Raw genomic sequence first — 14219 nt, 5'->3', positions numbered from 1 at the left:
GTTATCCTCCAGTGCCTCTACTTTTTTCCAGTCTCCTCTCCGTATGTTAATGAAGTAAGAACATTTCCGCAATCTACAGCCGACTTAAGCAGCTCTGTGCTCGCTGTTGCAGAGGTTGAGAAGCAAGAAAGAATATACTGTAAATCCACTTTTGAATTTTGAATTTCATTTTTTAATTTAAAAAATAAACTATGTGCTTCCCTGGACTACCTGGTGTGTATCCCTCTAGAAGCTCTGGCCTCTGCCCGGGCTGTCTCCTCCAGAGCTTGCCAGCTCCAGCAGCGGTCTGTCTGTTATCAGGGGTTGCTATCTTGACACTGGTGCCTTACCCTATAGCTTCAGTGAGCCACATTATTTGTCCAATATTTGCTATAAAAAAATTCCAAGACACCACAAACAAGGCTGAGAAGCAAGTTCAGTGACTGGAATTAGCAAGGTGAAGCCTCAGCCTGCTTTGAGTGACAGCTCATTGCTTTAATGAATAAATAAATAAACTTAATAAACCCAATAACCTTCAGTTGTCCTCACTTGAATATAGTTTATTATGACACAAATACATGGACACAGTCAAATATCAAAAGGTTTAATGTCATGGCATTTTGCAAGACTTTCCAAGGCATCTACAGTCCTGTAAAATAATGGTACCTTGGAGAATGCGAACAATGTGGGTAACTTTCTGTCAATGTCATTTCACATTCAGTAACATCAGGGGAGTCTGGTACATCCACAAGCTCTGCATTTTATCTTTATCTTTACCTCTGCAAGTGCGAAGGACTCTGAGACTTCCAAATCACCTAAACAATGCACAAGTCATACATTCCTTCTGTAAATTTATACCACAGTTATTCTTTGATTAGTTTGGACCTTGGTTGAATGTGAAATGACGTGACCTATACGTCAATGAACGTGACAGCCAACATGAACTAGTAAGCCATCGAATGCAGTGAGATTGGGACTTAAAAAGCTGCATGAGTGGAATATTTAAATAGTATAAATAAAACAGTCGAGGCAAGTGACAAAGCTGGCCCTGATTGGTCAGATGAACTCCATGCCATGTCAAAGCGCCAGTGCTGAAGCCAGGCAGCACCACTTCTAGCAAGAAAGTAAAAAGAGGTTACCAGGCTCAGGCATCTCAATTTGGGATTTACCATCACAGGGCCAGAGGAGCAGCAAAAGCCACAATGTGTTAGATATGAGTTTGAGTTTATCTGACCAGGACAACTGGAGAGCAAATCTTTTGTCACATTTATTGAAGAGAATGGCATTGACTTGACCAAATGCACAGGTGTTTGTACAGATGGAGTGAAAGTCATTACTGGGCGAAACAGTGGTGTAGTGGCAAGGATACGACAGAAAGTCCCAAATGTCAACTGGAGCCAGTGCAGCATACACCAAGAGAAAAGCCAGAGGAACTTAAGTCCGTGCTAGACACTGCTGTCATAGACACTTACATCAAAGCTTGACCTATGGACTTACATATCTTCAGTGTGCTCTGGAACGAAATGAGCAGTAAACATGTGCAACTTCTGTTGCATACAGAAGTTAGATGGCTGTTGAGAGGTAAAGTGCTAACCAGGCTCTACAAATGCATTATGAAGTGAGGATATTTTTTTCCTAGAGCAACAGTCTAATCTATTGACCAACAGTGGCTGGGACATTTTGCCTATCCAGCATACATTTTCATATCTGAATTAGCACAACATGGGACTACAGAAATACAGTCTGACAGTTGTTGAGGTCCATGACAAAATCACTGTCATGAAGAAAAAGCTGCAGCTGCTTGCCACAAAAGTCAGGGCTGGGGATGTTGCTGCTTTTCCAGCTTTGGAGACCTATCTCAAGCTGGGTTCATCTGACACTTCGATTCAAGATGCAATGTCTTGGCACCTCTTACCCATGGCAGACCAGTTCACAGAGTAACTTTCAGTTGAGGCCAGGCCTGGCTGGATCAGAGACCCCTTTTCTGTTGACGCAACCGAAATACCAGATGATCTGACAGGTGCTGAACAGGAGATGCTGCGTGAATTATCAGACAGCATTCTGGTTTTGGAATTCCCCAAAATGTCACTTGTTAATTTTTGGATCCAACAACAGGCTGAGTACCCAGCATCATCTTTGAAAGTTATGTAGTTTTTGATGCCTTTTGTAACACCTATCTTTGTGTGAAATGCTTTTCTGCTCTCACTGCCACAAAGATCACCACAGCTAAGGCTCACCTGCAGTGGCGTATCCAGGACATTTTTACTGGGGTGGCCAAGATGGGACACAAAGCTAGTGTGGGGTGGCCATGGCATAGCGAAGTTTAATACCACGTACGCAGCCGACCGCAGTCCGAATCCCGGCCGGACGTCGTTTGCTGCATGTCACATCCCCTCTCTCTCCCATGATTTCCTGTCTCGCAACTGTCAAAAAAAGGTGTCTATGCTGGTAAAAAAATCTTTTTTTAAAAAGTCATTTTTTTTATTCCATTTCCACCTATCACAGTCCTCAGGAGTCTCTGGTTATTTTACATGTCTATTTTTAATCAGTAATTATGTTCAGGATAGGGTACAAATGTTCTAAGAGCCATTTCCTTGGAGTGGATTAAAGTCCTCATCTCTTCACAAGTTAGATTAGGGTAGCAAAATTCAACTGCTCTTAACTCATCCTATAGAATAACAATAATCAGTCATCAGCTCATCATCTGTGTCACCTGTATTGTTACCTGTGTTTGCTTTACTAATTGAGGCGCCATCTTGTGGTTACATGAAAACACAGCAATCCAGGCAACAGAACAAACCAAAAACTTCAAATCAAAGCTTAATACTTAAAGATAGGCCTTATTAAAAAGTTTATCTGTAAGCAAAAGATAAACTAAGCTTGTAAGGAAAAAACAGAAATATTTGTTGTTCTTTACATGCTTAGTTTATGTTATTATTTAGCTTAGATATAATTTGTTGGAGATACTGGAATTTGATTTTTTTGGTTTGTTCTTTGCCAGGTGTGTTTTTATTTAACCACAAGATGGCGCCTAAATTAGTAAAGCAAACATAGGTAACAATACAGGTGACACAGATGATGGCCTGATAACTGAATAATGTCATTCTATAGGATGCCTTGTGATGTATGAAAATGTGCAAAAAGTGGTTTTCAACCCAGACAGTTTTCATGTCCAGGTCCCTGATGAAGGCATAAATTGAAACGTTGGCTTTGATTCAGCATAAATTAAGAAGTTATTTAAATTAAACAGTTAAGACTTAGAATAAATAATATTTATTCATAAATTAACTTATGAGAAATGTACATAAACAATTGTAACATAAACCAAACAAATCTTAACTCCAAACAAATTATATACTATAAAGTAATGTTATGTAAACCTTCAAACTCTCATGAACACTAGAGGATTCTAATAATAGTGACAAAGTGCAATAGAGGTAGCTAGTTCTTGCTTTTGCTCATTCTCCTGCTACAAAATGCTTTCACATAGGCCATAAGACCACAAGACAAGACTTAAAGTCCAATGCAATGCCACCAGACCAAATATAACTTAAGGGTTAAGGTGCTTCTTCATAATTTAACTTCTGAAAATTGTACATAAACAGTTGTAACATAAACCAAACAAACCTTAACTACAAAAAAATAAGACCACAAGACAAATCCTGTGTTCATCCATCTTACATCAGATGAATTCTCCTGTTTTGGTGATTGGTAGCAGAAAGTTTAATAAACTTGTCCATGTCAAGTGACTTTGCTCTGCTAGCCTCAATGCTGAGGACACCCCGGTTGCTCAGTCTGTCATCTGTCATTGTTGTGCACAAATGGGTCTTGATGAGTTTGAGAGCTGAGAAGCTGCGCTCACATGCTGCACTGCTTACCGGGAGGGCTATGGCTATCTTGCACAGACGAAAAAGCTCGTGAAAAACATCCTTATGAGGTTCAAGGAAGTTCGGCATTCCACCTTGCTGTTTCCTTTGCAAAAGCCTCCTTGTCTGGTGGAGTTCATGACTGAGATCTTCAGAGTCACTTTCATAAATTTCTCCCAGGCGAAAGACTGCTTCCTCTTGAAGGAAACTTGTGCTTTTGGATCCAAAGCTTGTATTCCCCTCATTATTTCACAATTGTCTTTGGAGAAGCGCCTGTCTAACTCTCCAAGTATGGTGTCCACAATGGGGTAGAAGATTGTCCTCCTAAAGGAATCCTTGTCACCATCATTACATTTGCGCTGACCCAATGTAGAGGTTATGACAGACCCACCAAGTCTGGGATTAACTTTTTGAGACCTCTTTTTCCCTGCATTTTCAATGGCTATACTGCACTTTGTGGCAGTGTCTACAATACTTTTCCACAGATTGTCAACAAATGTTTCACTTCTGTACTCCTGAAATGAGTTTTTGAGTGCACTTACTAAATCCACTGCCATGGCAAGGTCAAGTGAAGGGGATTGGAGGGTGTCAGACAGCACCTTTGCATCCCCAAGGAGCCTTCGAAAGGTTGCAAGAAGACTGACAAAGCTTAGGTCTAGCTGAGTCAGCAAACCTCGAGCATCTACAGATCTTTCCCCACTATTTTCTGTAGTAATGTCATGCAGAACACGAAGTACAGCAGGTAATCGGTCCATTAGATTCCTGCAGGCCAAGTATCTACATGCCCATCTCGTGTCACTGAGCTTCTGCAACTCCCTTAGCTGACCTTCATACATTTCCTTTTGCACATCCAGCCACTTTTGGTGAACATAGGACCCAGACATATACACATAAAGCTTCTGCAGTAGTGCAAAAAAGCAATCCGCCTCTGGGACTGCCTTCACGGTATCAATGAGTACCAAGTTCAGGCAATGTGTGTTACAGTGTACATTAACTGCATGTTTTGCGTCAGTCTTTATTCTGGCTGCCACTCCAGAGTGTTTCCCATTCATTACTGATGCTCTGCCATAACCTTGTCCAACAAGATTGGATCTGTACTCAAGTCCATATCTTTCCAAACAGTGGATGATTTTGTCCTTGAGTCCTTCTGCATCTAATCGTGTGGCTTGTTGAAAGTCAAGAAAACTTTCGTGCACTGCCCCATTGTAGTAGTACCTAAGTACCAGTGAGAGCTGTTCCTTCTTTTTCAGGTCTTTGGTTTCATCAGCAATCACAGAGAACACTTCACTTTCCTTCACTTCCTGAATTATCTCCTCACGGACCAAGCGTTTGCCAAGCATTCCAGGATTTCATTTTGTATTACACTGCTTGTGTACTTGGCATTCTGCTTTCCCTTCATTTTTTTCTGTACCACAGGGTCATGCTTTGCAATCATTTCCAAAATTTCTAAAAAGTTTCCTCTGTTATCTGCCTCTTCTGTCTCACGGTGACCTCGTTGTGCAATGTTTTGTGTTGCCGTCAAAAGAAGTACTTCAGCCACTGTTTTAATGTATTTTCGATTCTCTTGGACTTTCTTGTTGTATGCTTCATTAAGGGCATAACGTATGGAAGAATCTGTTAGTACTGCCTTCTTGTGCTCACCCCATGCAAACATGGCATTGACATGACCCTCTGACTTTTCATGTACTTTAAATCCACCATCTTTGTACATTGCCTTTTTCCAATGAGAGAATCCTAGTTTTGATGTGAATACAGATGCTGGGGTGTTTGGCAAAGAGAAGTGTCGACATGCAAAACAGTAGGCAGAGTTTTGGCTTTGGGAGTACTCAAGCCATGGGTGCTGTTTATACCACTCGCTGTTGAAGGACCTCTTCCTGTTGCCTTGCATGGTTCGCGGAAATACCTTAAGATGAGGCTGTGTAGGACCTGCTGCTCTGGACTGTGAAACGTCTGTAAATTAGAAATAGTCGTGATCAGTCCTTACTTCAGTTTTTATGAAGTTTCATTCAAAATGATTAGTTACAAAGTGAATTTGTGGTCAGTATTACAACTTCCATGTTATTTAAATGGGAGGCACTCAAAATGCTGTGTAAACTGAAAGATAAAATGTCACAACATACCGTGAGGTCCAGGTGGGGCAGCATGTACTTGTGCAACATGAGGAGCCTCTCTGTCATCGGTGTCACCATCACCTACTGACATGCCCTCTGAATCACTTTGCTCACTAGATGAAGTACCTGAAGTAGTAAAAACAATAACCATTACACCCATAGACTGTATGTGGACAGATTAGTGTCACACATTTTCCTTTGTCTTTTCATAATGTTTTGTATTGAGATTTAAAGAATAGATTGTCTATGTTTAAGTGTGGGGTTTGCTGTGTATTAGCAAATGAATAGCATACACTTTGGGCAAAATTGGACCATCCTTTTTAAATTAAATCAAGTATGAGAGTACACGACAACTTCAGGTAACTGTTCATGAATGACACATCTGGACATAACAGAACTTGACATACCATGCTTAGCAGGTGGAGCTCCAGACACTGCTGGATCATACTCGTCTCTCACTATCTCCTCCTCCTCTGGGTGTGGCTGGTCAGCTGTGGGAATACACAGATATCTGAGAAATCTCAGACATCAATAGGCTGGAGGTTCTGCTACACACACACACACATATATACATATATATACATATATATATATATATATATTTTACACTCACACAATCATACATACGCACGTACATACATACATACATACGTGTGTGTGTGTAAATGTATGTATTATGCACATTTTATTATTGTTCTTCTGTCTTTTACAACTGTTTTAACTATTGTTCTTGTGTAGCGATGTTTCAGACAGTTGTAATTGTATAACTGGAGTGACAAACAACTTGAATGTGAGCCTACATGGTAAATTCAAACTATCCAAGCATGACCTACCATCCTGTGCAGGGGGAGCTGACTGCTCTTCGTCACTACTGCTGTAACTAGGCTGCTGACTTGACTGGGCCTTTTCACTGCTGCTGGTAGAAGCTGTGGCTGGCTGTGACTCTTTTCTTTTTTTTTGAAGAAGCTCTGAATATCTCTGCTTCTCTTCATAGCTATTCTCTTAATATCCCTGGGGGGGGGATGCATTTCAATCAATCAATCAGTCAGTCAGTCAATTCACTTTGAAGTAATAGCTATAACTACAAACGTCAAGCAGGATCATTGTCAAATTGGGTTACAATCAGTGTCCAAAATACAGGTCTTCGTGGGGCTCTGGAACCCCTTAAATAACAGCTTTGACTCCATTAAAATGTCAAAAAGAAAGTCAACAATGTGCCTAATTATGTCTATTTATAGTATCTACAAAGGTTAATTTTTACATAACTACCGACATCTTTGGTCACTTTTAATAACACAATGAACACATATTGCATCTCAAGCATTTGTGGCATTTGAATGCAATTTGCTCTGCCTCTGCCTATTTAACGTCTAAAACATGTGAACTGTGAAGATGAGCTAAATGATACAAACAAAAAGTCCTTTACCTCCAAGAGAAAAAAAGTCTTTAAACAGCCCTTAAATCACAGAGCAAATAAATAAATCACAGCTTGTTCTTGCGTTATAGCTACTTAAATCTAGACTGTCACATTATATTTCACACACTGGTTGGTCAAAAATATAACATTAGCTCTACTGAACACACACATCTGCAAAAACACCCTCAGTCTTCAGTCCAGAAAACAGCCTTTCATATTTCATGGCGGTATCCAAATAACCATAAAAAAAAAAAAAACGCTAACGTTAAATGTTTAACTTGTTTTGCAGGCTGCTAAGCTAGGCTAGCTTAGCAACTAAAACTTTATCTAGCACTGAGTACCAGCTAGCTAGCTTAGCTAAAGACGAACTACACTGCGCTAGCTTAGCTAGTGTAGTTCGTCTTTTAGCTGCTAGCTTGTTATTAAATGCTGTTATACATGAAGTGGGTCCTTCATTGCTTTTGTTGGTAACAGTTAATTACCTGCAGTATATGACTGTCAGTCCTCCTGTATGGAGAAGTGTACAGCAGGACAATACTCTGCTTCCCTGTAGATGCTACGCACTGCTTCTCCACACAAGGGGAGATCTGCTGAAGGTAATTCATCGACTAGGGATAAGTACCTCATACAACTTCACATTAAAGACTCAAACTAACTTTAAGAATGCAAATATAAGTGCCTTTTCCTTGTCTGTCCTACAGGTAAGGCAGGGAACCTTAGACAAGGCTTTGCTTGACTTTATCAGTGAAGGCAACCAGCCATTCTCTGTGATTGAATTACCTTAATTTCAGAACATAATACAAACATTACAACCTCACTGCACAATAACGTCATGAAAAACAGAGGCCTTGAAAATACGAGAAGCTGCCAAAGCCAAAAAGCTTGATTATTAGGACGTTGAGTTTTGTGAACCATGGCGCTACAACCACAGATTGCTGGACTGTCAGACAATGCAGTTACTTGGGAGTCACATGACACTGGATAGACCAGACCTTTTTATAAAAGTCACTCAGCTGTGCTGGCTTGTTGACGCATGAAAGGCTCCTAGACATTTGATGTGTTACGGTGGGTTTTGGTCTAGACCTGAAATGCAGAGATCAGAGGCTGGAAATCAGGTTTAGAGGAATTTATTACAGGACTGAGTTCTTGAGGAAATAGCGGGCGAGCAGGGCAGCAGGCAGGCAGGGTTGTCTAGTGGCAGCATGGAGGGAACTCAGGTGAGTCATTGGAGCAGGAAGCAGAACGGAGAGGCGCGGGAAGTTCTGCACACGAGGGAAACAAAACACAAGCATGAGACAAAGCCCAGAAAGGGAAAAACACTGGATTCAAACACACAGACTCACACACTCTCAATGTGTGCCGTTACACAATAACTTAAGGCTAGAGTACAGTAAAGTGTGGTTCCTGTTGGTGAATAGACACTCACGCAATAATACTGGACATCCTGGAACTGAATCAGAGAAGTCATGTGCTGTTAACCTCTTAAAAGTCAGCATCTGGCTACTTCGCCAAACTTTAGTCACAGCTAAGCAAATAGGCAAACGTCTCAATTTAATGTACAGACATACCATACATTGTTAGAAAGTGTAGATTCTCATTAGTCTATTCATACAAACCACTTCAAGATAAAACCACATTAGCAAAGTACAGTCAATGAAAAAACAAACTAGCATCTATGAAGATTTGCCAACTCAACAATAAACTGTCTTGGTGTTTCAGTAGTACAACGAACTCAACCAAAACTGTTTTCTCTTATTCCCAAATGTCCAGTAAATCCATTTAAGTAACATACAGTATTCCATGATTAAATGGTGTCACAGTGGCAAAAAATTGCAATCACGGATGCTTATTCATGCTTTTATCTGTCAAACAACTCCTCGCAGTCACCATTATCCCTCTACGCCGGATATCCTGAGATGGCAGCCATTTTATCGACAGCTCATTTTAGCAGATATGGGCTTCTATGTCCGCCCTAGAGCCTACAATAACCAATGAGGGATCCTCTCTCCTGAGCCACTTACACACAAGCCTCCGAATGATTGATGCATCATGTAGCCAAAACTACAGCTGAGATTTTAAATCCAGTAATATGTAGTTTATTTCTGTTTTTAAAGCTATAAATTGGAGATCAAGTTTATATAGTTTTATGCACTTTTTTTTCTTTTAATAGGCTTTAAGCACCTTTGACTATTTTATATGCACAAAGTTAAAGTAAATAAGGAAATAAAGAACTATAATGAGTTTTTGCCCGTGTTACTCTGCTGAGGCTATCAGGGGTATTTTGAGGTCATACAATGGCATTGTTTTGCCAAGCGCCTGGATATTTGTTGAGAGTCTATAAGTGTTAAGAGTCCATTTTCAGTAATATTGTTAGTAAATTGAACTTGGACCATGTAAGACTACATGATGTGGACCCATTCTATCTTACACTCAGCACAAAGCGGTCTTTGCTAGTTTTCAGACCGACGCAGCTGTCATTTCCACGGCCAGCGCCCACACTGTGTAAATAGCACATCTACTTGCACCCACCCGTGCGCTCCTTGCCGTTTGTCTTAAAATGAGGTGTGGTCAGGCTTGCTGATGACGGATTGCTATCTTGAGGCAGCGGAAAGTGAATGTGCCATGGACGAACAAAATGCTGGGCTAAAGTCAAAAGCGCAGTCTGTTTCCTGCTATTTAAAGAGCACATCAGATGCGCCTACACTGATGGGTTGACACCGTTCATACACTTTTATGAGTGGAGAGGCTGCTTTCAGTTAATTTAAACATTTCTGTGAATGCAGTCATGTACTGCATCAAATATCATGGGAAACTAAAATCTGTAGTTATAAACTCTCCAAAGGAAACGAGTTAGGAGTTTTAAATAATCAATGAAGTTTATCAGATGTTCCATGTGCGCAAATGCATATGTTAATGTAGAGATACACATGTAGTTTCTACTGCTGGAGAGTTGCTGCAGGTAATGTCATTAATATTTTCCTCATTAAGGACGTATTTCTCCTCTCTCATCCCACCGGTTATTGATCAGGATGATACTTTTTATGACTCGTCTGATCTACGAACCGAGATCCTTGCAAACACAGAGGGACGCAGCAGCAGCACTTCTCCTCCTCCTCAGTTAAATATCTGTGTATTTTTTCATATGCAGTCAAACAGAGTTGTTGATGGGACAGATGATTATGTAATGCACCTGGCTCTTAAAGGGAATGGGAGATGACATTCAGATTAGTTTGATTTATGTTCCACCCAAAACACACCCATGACTAATTCAGAGTCAAAATACCACCTCTGTGTACCTGTTTGCAGATTATCCATCGTTTAACTAGCAAAATGGACTTGGAGACACCCAAATGCACTAGCGTGCACCGCTTTAGACCGAGTGCTATAGACTGCCTAAATAGGGCCAATTGTGTCTTCAAGCTGATAGAGGCCGTTACAGATCATCTTCAGGCTTATTTTTGTATTAAAAGATGTAAGCGATAATTCAGGTTCTTCTAACCCAGCACTCAAAATAAAAATCATCTTAATAGCCTTTCAAGAGAGCCCCAAACCATGTCTGTACTCCAAATGGTTCACCAACAGCTTTATATTTACTTTGGGCTAGACTGGGATAGGTGTTTTGGGATAATTTTACATACATTTCCAGGAATAGGAACAAGTTCATGGGATTTCTACCAGCTGGGATAATTTCAAATGCAAAAAGATCAGGGCAAGAATGTACTCCCACAAAGAGCAACATTTACCACTTGAGCTCAGCCAACTTTGACTTGTGACATCTGGCAGATGGCCAAAGGTGGAGATAAACATAAACCAAAGTCACCAACATTGAGGAGGATGAACAAAGAAGGCCTAATACTTCAATCTCTATGGAGAGGAACAAAGCAGCAGAGGTGAGGAGGAAGGAGGAGGCTGGAAGGATAGTGATAAATTAGTTGTATTATGGAAAGCTTTGGTCAAAAAGCTGCCAGAGCTCAGCAGGTTCTCCTCTCTCTGGTGATGGAGACCTTGGAGGGAACTGAACTCTGCTTTCCACAACTCCTCAACAGCTCCTGCAGGAAGCCAATACGTCCTCACTTTGAGACCATGCCGATTTACATTCTGCAGTCTTTCAGCTCTCTGGTCACTGCAGCTCTTAACCTGCTGGTCATCATTTCTATCTCCTACTTCAAGTAATGATTCATTAATATATGAAACTAATGAATAGTAGTAAAAAGTATTGACATTTAAACTGTGATAAACAGTATTTTTTTCATAGTAATCTGATCGTATTTCAGTCATGTGCTGGATCTGCTGTTATCTGGATGATGATTGATATGATAAATAATGATAAATTCATGCTGTTCTTCCTCTCCAGGCAGCTCCACACTCCCACCAACCTCCTCCTCCTCTCTCTGGCTGTCTCAGATTTCTTCGTTGGCCTCTTCATGTTCATTCAAATTGTCCTCGTAGACGGCTGCTGGTTCCTTGGTGACCTCATGTGTACTCTGTATCAGTATGTAGCATATATTATTTCCTCTGCCTCAGTAGGAACCATGGTGCTCATATCTGTTGACCGCTATGTGGCTATTTGTCATCCTCTGCATTACTACAGTGAAATCACACAAAAAAGAGTTCAGGTGTGTGTTTGTCTGTGTTGGATATGCTCTGTAATTTTTCAAAGTCTGATCCTGAAGGATATAATGAAAGAACCAGGCAGGTATCACTCCTGCATTGGAGAGTGTATATTTTTCATTAACTACATTGCTGGACTTGCAGATCTCACTTTTTCCTTCATTGTTCCCATTACTGTTATTGTTGTTTTGTATATGAGAGTATTTGTGGTGGCTGTGTCTCAGGCTCGTGCCATGCGGTCTCATATTGCAGCTGTAACACAATCAGGGAAAGTAACTGCAAAGAAATCTGAAATGAAAGCAGCCAGGACTCTTGGAGTTGTTGTAGTTTTGTTTCTAATATGTCTCTGCCCATATTATTGTGTTGCTCTTACAGGCCAAGATAACTTGCTCAATGCTTCATCTGCTGCCTTTGTTTTCTGGTTGTATGATTTTAACTCCTGTCTAAATCCTGTGGTTTATGCCTTTTGTTATCCCTGGTTCAGAAAATCTATTAAGCTCATAGTTACATTTAAGATACTGCAGCCTGACTCCTGTGAGTTGAACATACTGTAGAGACACTCTGCATGGGGCCTGAAATGAGACCCTGAGCATGAATAGACAAATGTACATGTCACGGTAATGAAATGCTGCGAATCACATGTGTTTTCACATTGCTTATGCTACAATATGATATTCTCTAAGAATGACTGAGTGGAAACAGAGAAGCAACTTTTGGGTTTGTTAATTTTCCATCATGCCCAAAACAGCATCTCTTGGGTTTACCGTGTAGTCTGTAAATATCAGGACTATAACCTTTTTTTTGTGGTGTTGGCTTCACAATGGAGTGAAGAAAACTGAGTTTCCATTCCATCCATTCCATTCCATTCCATTCCATCCAATTATTGATGAATATGATGACATGATTTTCCTTTTCCTTTAAAGAGTGAGAAAGCCGGAGGGGGAACAAGAGGGAGCGAAGGAGAGAAAGTGAAAGGGAAAGAAAGAATACACAGGAAAATAACTGTCCCTCACCTGTTGTGTGTATTCTCCTCATGTCTGTGACATATTCTACACATACAGACATGAAAACTGTCTTAAAATGCTGGTATGATGTCCATATGACTGTCTAGGTTGTTTTCAGGTTGATTTTTGCCAAGAACTGCGCGAGTATCGCAGTAAAAATAGGCAAGACTCTGAATTTCTAGATGACACGACGCAGCAGCCACGCTTGACACGCGCACGAGAAGCACGTCTCAGGCATCCAATGTCAACACGAGAGGTAACGCCACACAGCAGCGCTGCACATGCATCCAGTGTGTCCAGCCTGTAAGCCACCATCGACTTCTTTGGCATGCAGTCTGCCTACTGTATTGGCTCAGCATGTGTGGACTGGGGATTATGACAAGTGAATGAAGATTCTGTGATGACCTCGATGTCTGGGTGGAAACCAAAAGTGAAGCAATGAATGTGGAAGTGGACTAACTGCCAGTCAGATTTCAAAGTGGACTTCCAGGTTTTGATGCTAATGGGCGTTTTAAGATATCAACATGGTCAGAGACAAGGCTTGTCTACATCCTTGGGATTCTGGGTTGTTTGGGAGGTAGTGAGGGAGGGCAACAAGGACAGGTCCTCCTGCCACATTGTGGCTGTGGCGATATGAACAGAAGTGTGGGGAGTGGTGCTCGTTGCTTGAGAGAAAGCAGGATTAGCTGCAGAAGTGGGCAGAGCCAGAGGAGCTTTGTAAGCCACTTGAGGAAGTGTAGAAGAAAGGATGCTGGGATGGAAAGCTTTATGTACAAGGGTCCATTTTGCGGTCTGTGGACACAGGGTAGACAGAAAAGAGAAAACATGTTAGACAAATAAGAGACATGGAGAGAAGGCACATTGGGAGATATGACTTGGGCCTCAGTGAGGGCTGGATGAGTTTGCTGCTCCACTGTAGTAGGTTGTGTGGTGACGTCATCAGTGTGCTGCTTGTGGGTGGTGCTGGGTAGGATCCCCAGAAGTGACAAGCTGTTTGGAGTGGTGGTGGCCATGAAGAGCTGTAAAAACTTGAAGATCAACTTTCTCCTGAAGGATTGCAATGGCAGCCACAACCTCTGTGTGGGTTCAGTGGTGGCCATGAAGAGCTGTAAAAACTTGAAGATCAACTTTCTCCTGAAGGATGGCAATGGCAGCCACAACCTCTGTGTGCGTTCAGTGGTGTCTGGCCAGAGCTACTTATGAAGAGTAGGGAATAATGGACGTGATGGCT

The 14219-nt window shown here is 41.2% G+C and overlaps 1 protein-coding gene across 1 annotated transcript; it reads left to right on the top strand.

Annotated features, from left to right (window-relative positions):
- The first annotated feature begins 11369 nt into the window (after positions 1–11369).
- LOC141002464 (trace amine-associated receptor 13c-like) lies at positions 11370–12538 on the top strand. The gene is made up of 2 exons (XM_073473804.1): positions 11370–11542; positions 11728–12538. The coding sequence occupies exons 1-2, from the start codon at positions 11370–11372 to the stop codon at positions 12536–12538; spliced, it is 984 nt and encodes a 327-aa protein (XP_073329905.1).
- The last annotated feature ends 1681 nt before the right edge of the window (positions 12539–14219 follow it).

The sequence above is a fragment of the Pagrus major genome, chromosome 9, assembly GCF_040436345.1.
Source record: "Pagrus major chromosome 9, Pma_NU_1.0".
NCBI classification, from domain to species: domain Eukaryota; kingdom Metazoa; phylum Chordata; class Actinopteri; order Spariformes; family Sparidae; genus Pagrus; species Pagrus major.
This window is presented reverse-complemented; position numbering and strand designations above follow the sequence as displayed.

Excerpts from the sequence above, each read along its gene's own strand:
- LOC141002464 (XM_073473804.1), top strand. The coding sequence starts at position 11,370 with ATGGAGACCTTGGAGGGAACTGAACTCTGCTTTCCACAACTCCTCAAC. Across the intron at positions 11,543-11,727 it reads ATTTCTATCTCCTACTTCAA|GCAGCTCCACACTCCCACCA; the intron begins GTAATGATTCAT and ends CTTCCTCTCCAG.